The sequence below is a fragment of the Solenopsis invicta genome, chromosome 16, assembly GCF_016802725.1.
Source record: "Solenopsis invicta isolate M01_SB chromosome 16, UNIL_Sinv_3.0, whole genome shotgun sequence".
Classification (NCBI taxonomy): Eukaryota; Metazoa; Arthropoda; class Insecta; order Hymenoptera; family Formicidae; genus Solenopsis; species Solenopsis invicta.
In genome coordinates, this window is record NC_052679.1 from 25,829,576 (window position 1) to 25,844,337 (window position 14,762).

Sequence of the window (14,762 nt, forward strand, 5' to 3'; positions counted from 1 at the left end):
CAAATTCTTCAAAGAAAATTAACACACACACAATCAAAATTATAATTTTAAATTTTATTCTTGCTCATATATGAAACAATGATTGTTAAATATATAATTCGTTTTAATTTGATATTGATGTTTTTTCTATGCAGTTTTAAATTAAAGCGTACGTAGTACGTAATACGTAAAAATTAAATGTTTTCAAAAACATTATTTAATAAACAACAAAAGTGGCACTTTCGTCGATGCGCAGCGTATCGATTTTAGCGGCACGCGCAAGAGGGACCCCCCGTCTTTGTCGAACGCAATGCTTATCGTCGGTTGAACAATTTTCCTACTTGACCCGATTCGGCGGGGCTTTAGGACTTGAATTCTTTACGCGGAGAATGTTCTGAAAATGAGTAAGAAAAATAGTGAGACGGATGGAATCGGCATTGTCACGATCACAATGCAGCCCGGGTAATTGACTGCGGAGCAATTTTGTAATTGTATGCAAATCCGGGAAGCTTGAAATTATTCAATTCAGCTGCACAAAGTCTCTCTTTGGGCTTCGTTTCCATAATTATGTTAACAAGATAGACAAAGCTGCTCTAAACAATTTATTCAATCATTTCGTAACGAAGAATGTCACAATTGTAAGATTTTATATTAAAGAAAAATATTTTACTTTTGTCAATAAGTTATGTTTCAAAGAATCAAATTATTTAAAATTATTGTAAGATTATAATGCATTTTTCCTAGCAGCATTTTCCAAATTTATATTTTAATAAACATTTTGCTGCAACTAATATTATACGTTAATCTTAAAACAGTAATAATTTTGTAATTCTAGCAATTTCTTTGTCATTTTTAGAATAATGAAGACAGTTTCAATTTTTTTGGTGGTAAGACTATTTTAAGATCTTATATAGATGCTTATTTACTTTTATCAAATTTTATTATCTTCTAAATAATTTCAAAAAAAATTTTGTGCAATTAACAATTTCATAATAAATTTAGAGTAAATTTTACATTTCCGTGATAAACGTTAAATATATGCAAAAAAAAAGTAATTGCATACACACCATTGATATATCACAAAGTAATAATATTTGCAATGCAAAATATGTGATACAATTTCCTGAGACAATTAATCAATAAAATCGAACCGATGCAAAAAAAAAAAAAAAAAAATTAAAAAACCATCCTTAATAAATCGTGAGTAAATAATGGAAATTTGGAGAAGTTGGACACACCGGTGTGCTCGGTGCAGAATTAATCTGTTTTTCTGAAAAGCCACTCATCGCGTTTTCACTCTACCAATTAAATATCGCACAGAGTCGGTCGTTGAAAATGGAAGCAGATAATGGATACAGTGTCGCAGGTCGATACCGCGCAATCAGGACACAGCGCGCAGTATTCTCCCCCGACCGGCTTACATAACTAATATTCCGTCACAATGGAACACGGCGTATTCGTCCGCGCCTCTCTCAATCGCGCATAGCTGTCGATTTTGAGTCATGTCTAAAAATATCAATTAGACACGCGTACATTCAGTCGATCTTTTCGGTCGCAATATACATATGTATGTCTGGTCGCGAATCGATAGATCACGTTGGCATCAATGTGATATCTAGTCCGACAATCGAGGAAATTTACTTTTTACCTTGTATACGGATACCTCGTTCTCCTGTCAGACTATCTGTCAGATTACATTGGAAAATGTTGATGAGATTAGAGACGGCGAACGAAAGACGAGAGAAAGAAATCGAGAGCAAAGGAAAAGTTCGGTGAGATAACGATGTAACGTTTAACGGCTAGACTATATTTAACAGCTAAATACGAGATGCACTGCCTTTTCTTCGCATCAACGCGTCATATTCCAAAAGTTAAAGATATCAATCGACACGTGTGTAGCCACATCAATTTCAACTTTAAATTATTAAGCTAAAATATTTCTAATTGTTAAAGATGGCTTATTTAAATTTATTCAATAAAAAATAAAATGTAAAATCATATTCTTTTATATATTCATACATATTCTATTTTTAAAATATATAATATTTGAAATAATGAAAATATTTAAACAATGAAAGAGAGAGAGAGAGAGAGAGAGAGAGAGAGAGAGAGAGAGAGAAAAGGAAGGAGAGAAAGAATCAAATTTGTTATAAACCAAAATTAATAAAATGAAAATTATAGAGAAAAGTTTGCTATTCATATGCTTCTTATCTTTCATAATATCAATAACTTTGAAAAAATTCGTAATTTGAATTTTACTTAAAGAGAGATTGTTGTAAATTATGAATATTATGTATAAATGTAAATAAATATGCTCATGAAAAGATATACCGCTGAGAAAATTATTATTATTATGTACCGCAAGCAGCATTCATATTGCATCTAGCGGAATTGCGAAATCTTAGTTAAGACAATTATCCAACAATCGTTCCTGAACTTCTCATGGTTTCCATCAATTTCTCTTAATTCACGACATGTTCGAAAGGTATCGATTAAATCGCCAGAACACTGGGAGCTACACAAGTTTCGTATAGTACTTTGATGTGAAACGCTTGATTTTACGTTTAGAGGCATTACGCAAATGCAATTTCTTCGCGCTTTACGCGATAGATTGCATGAAAATTTTGCAACAGCATCGTCATTCAAACACACTCTAATCTTTACGCGTCATTGTACATACAAAAAAAAAACAAACATTCTTATTTGGAAAATATCGTTTTTCGTCGTAAATATTGAAATGAGATTATATAACGAGATTATGTTAAACAGACATAATTTTCTAACATAGAAAAAATGTTATATTTTATCAATAAGTTGAGAGAAAAAATATCGGATAGGAAATACCAACATCTTCAAACTAAGAATTAGAGTTGGATGATTATTATAACATTGATTTATTAAAAAATGTAATATTTGATTGAAATTTAAGATTATCAAACACTTTAAAGAAGGTTTTCTATTTTTACTTATATAGAAAACAATGATTGTTATATAGAATTTTAAAGAGAATATATTAATTTTAATTTAACACTGATATTTTTTGTATAACAGCATTAACAATATTAATTTTGATTGTGTGTTAATGAAAAGATATGTAATTTATTTATTACACTCATTAGTTACATAATTAATAAAATAATCATTATTATTATGCGTAATTATTTTTTGTACATACTATTTTGTCAAATCAAAATATTAATTATTAAAATTGTACGTCACTGTCCACTATATGCATACGTTGCGTTTTATTGAAAGTTCTTAGATATTACATAGATCTATTTTGTGCTACCATTTTGTATCCGCATTACATTATATCTCGATTCCGAAGCGCATAATCGTATAGCTTATCGAGCCAAGTATTTCGCATGTATATACATACACATACCGGAGGTTCACACCGATGAATTTCGTGAGAAAGCGCGCGAGGAGAGAATGTTGCCGAGACTCATTAAAGCCGTTTTAGAGCGGGTGACGATACCCGAAGCGAGAGAGAGAGCAGCTCGATAAGAGCGTACGTGTCAAGGCTGAATAAACATTAATTCAACTGTACAATGCGTCGGGCCCAACGCGCGTCACGCGCCGCGACGGACACACGTCAGGCGAAAAAGAATAAAGAACAAATCGCGCTTTATCGCGATCCGTTTTAAGCGGACAAACAGATTTAATTGTAGAAATCGGCAAAATATTATCGCCCTTTTCTATACAAAAGCAGCACGATATATGATTTAGCCAAACTCACTCTACGAGTAGTGGGCCATCGATTGGCTGTGAATCGAGTGTATGTGGATGTGGATGTGGATGTGAATGTGGATAGCACGTACAAAGAAGAGATACAAGTGTTAGACGCCTAGGATCGATAGTAATGTAAATGTTTTATGGCTACAACTATATAAAGGTGCAGCATCTTCGCGTTGTATACCTATCGTTTTATCTTGAAATAAAGAGTGGAATATGAAATTTAAAATATGACAAGAGAGCAGTATAGAATAAAAAAATATTCGTTGCGTATCGCAGCGAGAGAAAGCGTTTGTCAAGAGAGTTACAATTCACCTTTTTTAAATTTAGATGAGTTACATAACGTGTATGTGTTTGTTGTTACCGATTCATATTGAATATGCGCGTTATAGGCAGGGAAGGGTAGAGCAGGGGGTGCACTTGGAAAATTTATTCATTTAAAACACCTGGCCAGAGAGAGAGAGAGAGAGAGAGAGAGAGAGAGAGAGAGAGAGAGAGAGAGAAGAGAGAGAGAGAGAGAGAGAGAGAGAGAGAGAGAGAGAGAGAGAGCAGCGCACGGGGTTATACATAGCACATAACTACGGAATTAGATCTTATATTATTTATCGGTGATTCGGCGCTCGCGATAATGCAGTCGGAAACTTTCACAGATAACGGACGCACGGTCATAATTTACGTAGATATAGAAGAATTAAGTCAACATACGATCGTATTTTCCTTCCTTGTATGTACATGCCACGCGGTTTTTGTCTCTTCTTTCTTTTTTTCTCAACTCGACTTTTTTGTTTCGGCCGATTGAAACGAGCAATGTAATCGTACGGACGTATACTCGGCACTCGCGTATAGATGTACAGTCCGATCGGCAAGTAAGCGGTGCACGGGGCATGGGGCAACCGTAATTTGTTATTGATCGATAAGAGAGGGACATCGTAAATAAAAAGGGCAGCGTCCGACCGTGACGCGCCAAGACTGTCGTATAGTCATTGTAACACGAGTGTGATGAACCAGAATCTAGATAACTAAGCTAAGGGATGGGAATAGAGATGGGCTGGGAATAACGCTGGGAATGCTGGGAATGCAGGGATCCACTCGATTCATTTTATATTGCATTTTAATTAAATTTATTTCTATTTAATAGAGTTTTTAAATAAAAAATAAAATAATTTAAGTGAGCTTTATATATACGATGCCTTTGAATTAATTATACATTTTAATAAAATAAAGTTAAATATTTGCTCGTGATAAATCATAACGGAGAAATGTTGAAATATTCTTGAATTAAGTGTAGAATGCAATTTGATAAATGTAGATAAAAAGCGTATGGATTTTACTGCGCAATAAAATGAGTATTACACCTTTTGAAATAAGATCTTTTATGAAACGTATAAGCGCGCTAATGCAGGTACGCAGCAAACGAATCGGAAAAGGAAGGTAGAATGTTAAGTAATACGGAACGAAATGTAGAAAGATTTAACGAGAAATGTAAAAGGAATTATATTACGATTATAACTATGGAATATCAATGCGCGCGGGGGGAGGAGGGAGGGGGGAGGAGAACAGAAATGGAAGGTGACATTCTCATCTTGGCGAACGGCGGCGGTGGCGGCGGCGGTGGTGGTGGTGGTGGTGGTGGTGGTGGTGGTGGTGGTGGTGGTAGTGGTGGCGGCGGCGGCGATCGATCGCGCCTCGGGAAAAAAATTATATGTTAATTGTTTCATTAAAAAAAAAAGGAAAGAGACAATCTGATGTAACATTAATGGCGAAATATTATTCAATCCGGTGCCGCATTACAATTCAAACCGACATGAATATTATCGAGGCACCGATAGAGAATCGGATATACGAAGCAATAAATAATGGAAATAATAATTCTCTAATAACAGCGCGGCGGACTTTAAATAGCAATGACGCGTCCGTGTAATTGCGAGGACGATCATGGCAAGTTAACGTGACTAATGACTCAAAGTGGAAAAGCATTCGGTACCTTTATCTCCGTAATGACAAAATTTCTACGACGACGGCCCGAATCTAGATTAAATCGCCTGTTAGCAAAATGACCGATGTTCATACGCGCTTTCACGATAATTCATCTAACGCTGCAATTGTATCGCAGTAAAATTCATAGCGCCGCCGTTATGTTTGCGGCCATAATCACGATAACTGCATTCGCGAATGTTGGCCTTGCGCGCTACATCCGCGAAACTAAATGAACAGCGAATTACTTCAACGCGGCGCAAGGGGAATCGATTATAAAAAAAGAGAGAGAGAGAGAGAGAGAGAGAGAGAGAGAGAGAGAGAGGAAAAACACGATACGCGTGATAACGCGCTTATTAGAGAAGGACATTTATGTAAACCACTACATAAATATTTGTAGAGTCAAGAGCAAAGTACTCGTGTATTTATCAACGCATTTATCGGCGTACAGATATTTTACATTGTGATATCTAGTATTTGATTTTTACACTCGCTTCTTTCGATACGTATATATTTATTAAGTAAAAAAATTATTTGTAATTACCTGTAAATCTTTTTACTTTTCGCGTTAAAATAATATTAATTTGGTCGGTATATTATTATATTTATAATATTAATCTTTCGGTGGCTCTCGGTTGTTGCTAGTTACACGAGTAAATTTTTCATTAACTAATAGTACTAAGCTCGTTAGTTTATTAATTATTTACTTGTGAAAAAAAGTCGCGATATACAATAATATAAGTCGCGCCTACGTTGAATTGATTTCATAACTTTCTTGCTTAGAATCGCGGTCAGTCAGACTTTCTGGCGTGACTGTACCCCCTCCCGACTAATTTTACCGATTAGAATTTTAGCATGATGTACACTCCGCCACAGAAATTCCGAGCGCTAGCGCGAGCTTCCTCGGTTGGTAGTTTTCCCTATGCAGTGCGGCACAATATCTAATCGCACGTATTCATTAACTCTATTACATTGATTCGAACGTCACGGCGATCTCGACTCGCGGCGCGCGGCGTGCAGCGGCGCGGCGTGCAGCGGCGCGCGGAGAGGAGCGCGGAATTTACACGGAAAACAAGAATGTTCTTGCTTCGAAAATATCTCCATTTTCCAAATGTTAAATATATTGAAATGACATAAACCACGCGTAGCGTTAAATAAACATAACTTGTTTATATGAAGAAATTTTGTAGCTTTGTTAAGAACAATATACATTGTTATTATTCAATAATAATGTTCAGTTGAGAGGGAAAAATATTGGATAAACAATATCTTCAAATGAAAAATTGGAATTTTTTATTGATATTATTATCAGAAGCAAAACAACCATAATTGTGCATATTGTGCTCTTTACATGATTATTATAATGATAAAATGAAAATGTAACGTTTTGAAATTTTAAAAAGATAAAATTTATAAGCAAGAATATATAATTTCTCGCTTGTATATGAAACAATGAATATGTTAGTTTTTTATTTGACGCTAATGCTTTTTTTCTGTGCAACTTTAATTTCAATTCACGACGATGACGATCGTAAGATCAAGATGCACCGCATAAAATCGATAAAAAAGTTATGCATAATTGAAAGAATTTTTTGACGGTGATGGTTTCGAGTGAATCATCATCGTACGCTCGTCATTGGCCGCCTTATTCCGCACCAGCGCACGTTATCACGCGGCCGAATAAAAGATTCTTATCGCCCGCTCCTTATTTCGACGAGAATCTAGCGTGCGCTCGAACGAGAGTTTAGAAGGAGAAATCTGAGCTTTACACCGATTAAACAGTTTAGAGAGGAATACGAGAGGGAGGATAACCTTGATGTCGCGCCGCGGTCGAGGCGACAATTTGATGAAGAGTACGATGAATACGGCTTACCAAAATTTTAACATTTACACATTAGCTAAAATTTCGTCGAACGTGTCAGATTTACATTATAGTCGAATGTCGTTCAAACGACAGTATACACGAATTTTACGAATAAATGATTCCTAATCTTCGATTAATTAACCGGTCGTCGAGGGACGCGACTCGTCACACTCTCTCTTTCTCGAACTCTCATAATGCAATCCAGGCCACTTGAGCTCTCTACGAAGCTTCAAAAGTAAATTTCATTAAGGCAGCAACGGGTACTTCCGTTTAATGTCGTTAGCTAGGAGAAATGGAAAATAAAAGAGATCGAAAAAGAGACGAGACGGGGGTCAAGTCAACGTCGAGGATTTAGATTAACGGCGTTAATATTTACAGACGTTGACGCGGTGCTACGATGAAAAGGCTGGAGAGATAAGCGAGAGAGGACAGAGTAGGGAGTGAGTAGGGAGAGCAAGGCAGATTCTATGGATGGATAATGGGTGGCACAAAAAGATCAATAAATGCACGCACGTCCGCTCGAGCTATAAATTCGAATAAATACGGTGAAACTTTTTCCATCAACGTGATTAATTTTGTTTTTATTCTACTCGCTGCCAGAGTTATTCTATATTTTAATCAAAAAGTAGCAGCTTCGTAATATACATGTATAATATATGTATATATATATATATATATATATATATATAATATATATATATATATATATATATATATATATATACATATATACATATATATATAATTATAAAATTATGTATTGTACGTGTGTGTAATAAAAAAATATATAGTAATATTAATATGTAATACCATACATATAATGTGTGTGTGTATGTGTGTGTGTGTGTGTGTGTGTGTGTGTGTGTGTGTGTGTGTGTAAATGTACATACATAGATACTACAGGTGTATGTTGATAGTTCAAAGTAACGAGATGGCAAGATTCAATTTTGAAACGCAATGTCACGCATAAATTAAAATTAAAATTAAAATTAAAATTAAAATTAAAATTAAAATTAAAATTAATTGATCAACATCGCGTCTTGTAGAGCCGCGTCAATTTTGCGATAAACGATTGAAAATGTACGTTTTTAAACTCATAATAATAAACTGATGATAGAGATATCTGCACGCAACCTACACATTTCAGAAAAAATATTTTTCCACGACGAAAAAGAGCGCTCTCCGTCGTATGATCCCCTATTATGTACAGCGTATTTTTGTTCGCCAGCGCCCGCTTGCTCTGGCTATTGTCAGCATCTGGGGGGCACCTGTCCTCTAGTCGCTCTCTCTCTCTCTCTCTTTTTCTCTCTCGGTTGGTCAAATTTGATTCGCCCTGTACAACTCGGCCTGCACGCGCGCGTCGTTGTGTGCGCGCATACACACACACAACGCGCACACGGAACGCGATCCCAATGATTTCACACAGAGATACAGGCGTGTAAACATGTCGGATATGCGACTCCACGTAACAGGCGTATGTATGCACGCGCGATTACTGGATAAATTAATATAAAAAAGGATACTTGGAAAACAGCGAGACAAAAAGAAACTTGTCTACGTGCTCCGCCTTCGCGGCTAATAGGAAGGACAGTTTCCGTATGCAGGTGCAAACACGTTGCGCGGGCGGGACATTTGTGTGTGTGTGTGTGTGTGTGTGTGTGTGTGTGTGTGTGTGTGTGTGTCTCCTGATATATTATAATTACAAATTTAAGCGGGAATTAGCAATTTTCTAGCTGAGAACGGAATATTGTCGGCCGTCGCGCCGCGCACGTTGAATGTATAACATTTAATTATACATTATAATTTTGATTTATGTAGAAATATAGAAGTGAAGAAATTTATCATTCTCTGGCAAAACCAATAATAATTCATGAATAAATGAATAAATGTAAACACGCTACATTTGCATTGTTTAAATAACGATAATATTAGTAAAGGTAATGATATGATTTCGTAGTGACGTGGAATACGCGATGCGCTAGCAAAAAAAAACGGCTCAAAGAGAATTAAAAAATTACGCTTTTTTTCCGATTGGCGATTGGCGTAACGAAAATATTAAACGTCGCGTTCAGTGTCTCCGCTTACGTGCGATGAACCGTGATATTTGAGCGTTTAATATTGTGATATCGTTCCGGAGTTCTTGCTGCTTGATACAATTTCAAAAACAGAATCGACGTGGCGATTAAAGTAGCGTTAGGTAACCTTGCACGTAAATAAATGCGCAAGAAAACGCTCGCGATAGCTTTACTACTATTCTCAGAGAGAGAATTGCCGCGTCATTGCGCGAATTTTGAAACATATATATATATATATATATAAAATATACATTTTATTATATATTTTCTATTGTAAGCGTGAACCGGTCACGCGCAGACCCCGTGTCGCCCGCCACCCGCAACCCGCTACCCGCCGCCGCCTCGTCGATCGTCCGGGAAAACGTCGATTTTTATCGCGACGTAATGCGTCGGTGTCGCATTTGCCGTATGTCAAAGTACACAATGTACTAAATTTAATATTTTTATCGCTGAAATATTCTGTTTAATAATCATTGCCTTTCATAATCTTAAAATATATTAAATTTTTATTTCAATAATAATCATCTAAAGATTACAATATATTATTTTCATAAAAAGTTAAAACTATTAAAAACTTGAAACTTTTCATTCGAAAATATTTTTTCTTTCCAATTAATGAAAGTTATTATTGAATAATGAAAAAATATTTTTCTCAATGAAACTATACAAAATTTTTCTTCAACCAAATTATTCGTGTTAAAAGGTTTGATATTCTTGCCTGTATATACGAGACAATGATCGCGAAATAAATTCTAATCATTTTTTTGTGTAGATTTTGCACGTGTCTCGAGGATTTTTGAGGGGCGCAAAAAAAAGCAAAAAAGAGAAGGCAAATAGCACGCGCGTGCTATTATTTCCTACGCGTCACTTTTCCGATCTGCTTACGAAACGATGCATCTCGCGTTAGTAAATACGTGACATTATAAATGCAGCTGCGTGACCTTCTTCGCGACATTTTATTTCGTGTGTCTCGCAATCCTTTCGTGAGCTAAATGTAAAAATAATCACCGAGAAGGTCGACGCATAAAAATCCTGTTACGCACTTTTATATCCGATTTTGGTCGAAAATGTTTACGGCACGGAGAGAATTAGGCGCGCGCGAGCGCGAACGACATAAATCACCACCTATTGTTTTCGATGCGTGAATTTTATTTCCGTGCGCTCGCGCGCGCGCGCGCGCGCGCGATTCGTTTGCTGCTCAGATCGCGTAAAACTCTGAGGCGAAAGCAAGGACAACTCGAATCGCGGCGATCGTCTTCCACCTTGGAATTTGATTTCGTCGTAGAATTCGTTCGCGAGCGGCGAGAGACGGTTTCAGGCCGGCACCGCTCCATTGTTCGCGCGAGTGAAACACACGAGTGTAACCCACATCAGCGATGAATATAGAAATCGTTAAAAGACAAACGTACGCGTTACCTTACGAGACGAGTCGTGTATCTTGATGTTGTGGCCTCTTGAAACAACGTTTCATTTTTTCAAATTTCATTTAACGCCATTTAATTTCATGTACGTTATGTATATCTATTTTGGCAAAATTCCCGAAATTTCACTACCTACATTCTTGGAAATAGATAAATAAGCGATAACGGAATTAAATACAATAATTGCTACAATTTCTGCGATTCCTCGTTTATCGATTTAATTCTCAAACGTATACTTAGAATTCGTCTGCTAGAACGTGAGCGATAGGGGGAGAGGCGAGAAGGGAGAGACCTATGGGGGAGGAGGGTGGAAAGAGTTGAAGCAGAGCAGTACCACACGCACGGGGGAGAGCACGCCGAAAAAAACTGCACCCACCAGAAAACCCTGTCACACACGCGCGCGTGCACACACACACTATGTATTTATCCGTATAACATATATTGTCAATGACTCGTCGCGTGCGTATTGCAAGCGAATAGCCGGACCAACGATATTCCTCTCTCGTAGAGTAAATAAACAAGCTCCGTGCGCTCCTGCGCATGGAAAGGAAAACGATGTCGCGAAAATAACACTTTTCTCGCGATCAATTTTCTTCGCGGACTGTACATGCCTTTTTCGACAAAGCACTACGAAAACATTTCTTTTTTCCCACCCCTCGTCTCCCGGCGTCGTCGCCCCCCCCCTCCCGCTTCCACCCCCGTCACCGCCGCCGCCATCGCCGCCGTCGTCGTCGTCGACGTAGTCGTAGTCGTAGTCGTAGTCGTAGTCGTAGTCGTAATCGTAGTCGTAGTCGTAGTCGTCGTCGTAGTCCTCGTAGCCGTAGTCGCGATTTTATTCGCGAGATGATCTTAAAAATATTGGAATTGGATTTGTCCAATTCGGCACGGTACGCGAAACGCAGTGATATTATTCCGCCTGTGATAACAATGTAACCGTCTATCGATTCATTTCTTGGACATATGACGAATAATGCCTCTCTATTACTTTTTGCTTTTCTTTCTTTTCTTTTTATATCGCGCGTGGACATTTGTCACCGGGCGGGCGCGATATTATCGTTCGGTGAAAGCTGATTCGTGGTGAAGGAAATGAGAAGCCGAAAACAATGCAATTTCTCATTAAATAGTCGTTAGGACAATGCGAGTTGAGGTGGCTGCGTTAAATCGGGTTAAGGCACATCTATAAATACCTCACTAACCGAGAATGAGAGGGAACGAGAGGGAGAATGGTATGGTATGGAGTAGAGCCGGTGCGCGCGAGAGACGGAGACAGATAGAGAGAGAGAGAGAGAGAGAGAGAGAGAGAGAGAGAGAGAAAGATGCACGAAATGAAGTAGACGGAGGAGGATCGCGAGACAAACGGAGAAAGATACAAGAGGGGAAAGACGAAACGAGTAAAAGAGAGAGAGAAAGAGAGAGGAGTACCGAGAGCGACAGAGAGAGGGAGCAAAAGGCAGAGTCGGCGGGAGACGCGCGCGCGAGATAAAGACGGAATTATAAACTTGACAGAGAAGATCGAAAATGAAACGGAGATGAACGGATAGACGATGACGGGACTTAAAGAGAGAGAGAGAGAGAGAGAGAGAGAGAGAGAGAGAGAGAGAGAGAAAGAGGGGGTGGAGGGGAGAAAACGAGAAGTAACCAGTCCATCTAATAGTATGGTACACACCGAAGATACATACAATGGTATTCGTTGCCAGATGTCTAACTACACGATCATCTCCCCACTCTATCGGCTATCCCTTCCCTCCCCCACCCCACTCGTCACCACGCTGTCACTTCTGCATTACGGTCGAGCGAGTATTTGCCGAGGTAAATCTGACGGTTATGTGGGAGGGGAAGGGACGAGAGGGTGAAGGAGAACGGAGAAGCACGGGGGAGGGGAGCGCGGTGATTATAAAGGGAAAAAAGAGAGAAAAAAAGAAAGAGAGAAAATGAGAGCTGAGAAAAAGTGAGAGAGAAAGAGAGAGGGGGAAGGGGGGGAGACAGAGCAGAGCGTTAAGCGCGAAATTTATTTGCGGCACGGCGTTAACAGCGGCGACACGAGACACGGAAAATTCGTGTGTCTTCTGTATACTCTGCTTTCATTCGGCTCTCTCACCTCTATCTTTTCCATTTCTTCGCAGCACGAGTGTCACACACTATTCCCACAGTCATCTAGAATCCCTTGGTGCACACATACACTGACGACACATAGCGCGTGGACATATACATATCTATATATATAAATATAAAATATATATGTGTATATATACATATGTGTATATATATATGTATATATATATATATATATATATATATATATATATATATGTATATATATATATATGTGTGTGTATATATATATATATATATATATATATATATATATATATATATTTATATATATATTTATATATATATTATATAGCTACTCGCGAGAACGCGGTGTGCGTGTATCAGAGCGATATAGGTTTGACGCGCTCGGACCAGCGACTCACGGTGCGGCGCACGCCGCTGTCCCATCAAGACTACTTTGTATTTACTCTAATTATGTGACGTCACGGATACACTGCTCGCCCCACCATGGAGCGGCGGAGGTGGCCGAGCGCTGCCGAGGGCGACCGAGCGCGCGGCCGAGAGCGCGGCGAGACGACGGTGCGCATGGCGCGGGACGACGGCGTCCGACAGCCGACTCCGCCGTGGCGACTAGTAGTCACCTGTCGTTTCGCCTCGCGCATCGTTGTGCGCGCGCGGCGCTCTCTTCTTTCCGTCGCGGGCGTCGCGTCGCCTCTGGTCGCCTCTGGTCGCCTCTGGTCGCCTCGTCTCGTCTCGTCTCGCCTCGCCTCGCCTCGCCTCGCCTCGCCTCGCCTCGCCTCGCCTCACTTCGCGTCGGTCCGCGCTCGTCCTCCGCGCAGTCCGCGCTCTCGCCCAGCTCTCGCAGTCACTCGCAGTTACTCGCAGTCCTCGCACAGCTCGCACGCGTCGCGTATAGCGTGGTGCTCGTCGCGATTTTCGTGTAGCGAGATACGCCTCAACCATCGCATGCCGACGGTGATCGAAGCGAGTGATCCGAGACCGTGGACTTTCGTCGTACCTTTCTATCCAAAAATCGTCGTTGTGAATCCTGTCGCTCGAACGACTCGAAGCATTTTTCGAGAACATGGAGGCGGCGAGAATCCTCGGTGACTTTTCGTGTGACGTCTCGAGCGCGCGAGTGAATCTCGTATCGTTTCTTCTCACAGTGCGTATACGCGTTTTTAGTTTGGTATTTTGGACTTTACGACCAATTCGTCGTTGAAAACGTTCCTTTTATCATTCTTCTCGAGTTGGCGTATCGTTAAAAACCGATGTGGTGATGCAAACTGTGAAACGCGGTGAAGCTCTACGCGTTCGTATTGGACTATTGGCGAAAGTGAAGAACGAAGGTTTCTCCGTGAAATTCGCGTGTAAGGCCCGTTTGCATCGGTGTAGATGCACACTTTAATCTCGATTTAATACTTACTTCCTGTCTTTCTACTTTTCCGAATGAGAAAAAGAGATTAAAGCCTAATCTACATTAGTATACTCGGGGCCCGATCGAGTAAGTAAAGCGATCTAGAAGCGTGTCGTTAGAAGTGATGCGTGAAGGAGTAACGCGCGTCAAGTTTGCAACATTATTACTGAAAAGTGCTTTCATCCGCGCCGTCTACGCTTTTCTCGTTTCCTGTTCCGAGTTCCGAATTGAGAGAAATGTCG

General features: G+C 39.2%; 1 protein-coding gene across 6 annotated transcripts in view; it reads right to left on the reverse strand.

Annotated features, from left to right (window-relative positions):
• The window catches only part of LOC105193855 (AT-rich interactive domain-containing protein 5B), a 150,811-nt gene extending 137,045 nt beyond the window's left edge, over positions 1 to 13,766 (reverse strand). For 2 of the 6 annotated variants that reach the window (XM_026135180.2, XM_026135179.2), the window contains exons 1-2: positions 13,460 to 13,564; positions 13,147 to 13,261 (exon numbers count right to left, since the gene is read on the reverse strand). In XM_026135180.2, coding sequence (XP_025990965.1) covers positions 13,147 to 13,161 — 15 coding nt within the window. In that variant the 5' untranslated portion in view covers positions 13,162 to 13,261; positions 13,460 to 13,564. Of the gene's footprint in view, positions 1 to 13,146; positions 13,262 to 13,459 lie in introns of all 6 variants that reach the window. The other 4 variants (XM_026135177.2, XM_026135178.2, XM_039458626.1 and 1 more) reach the window with 4 other exon arrangements.
• Between the last annotated feature and the right edge of the window lie 996 nt (positions 13,767 to 14,762).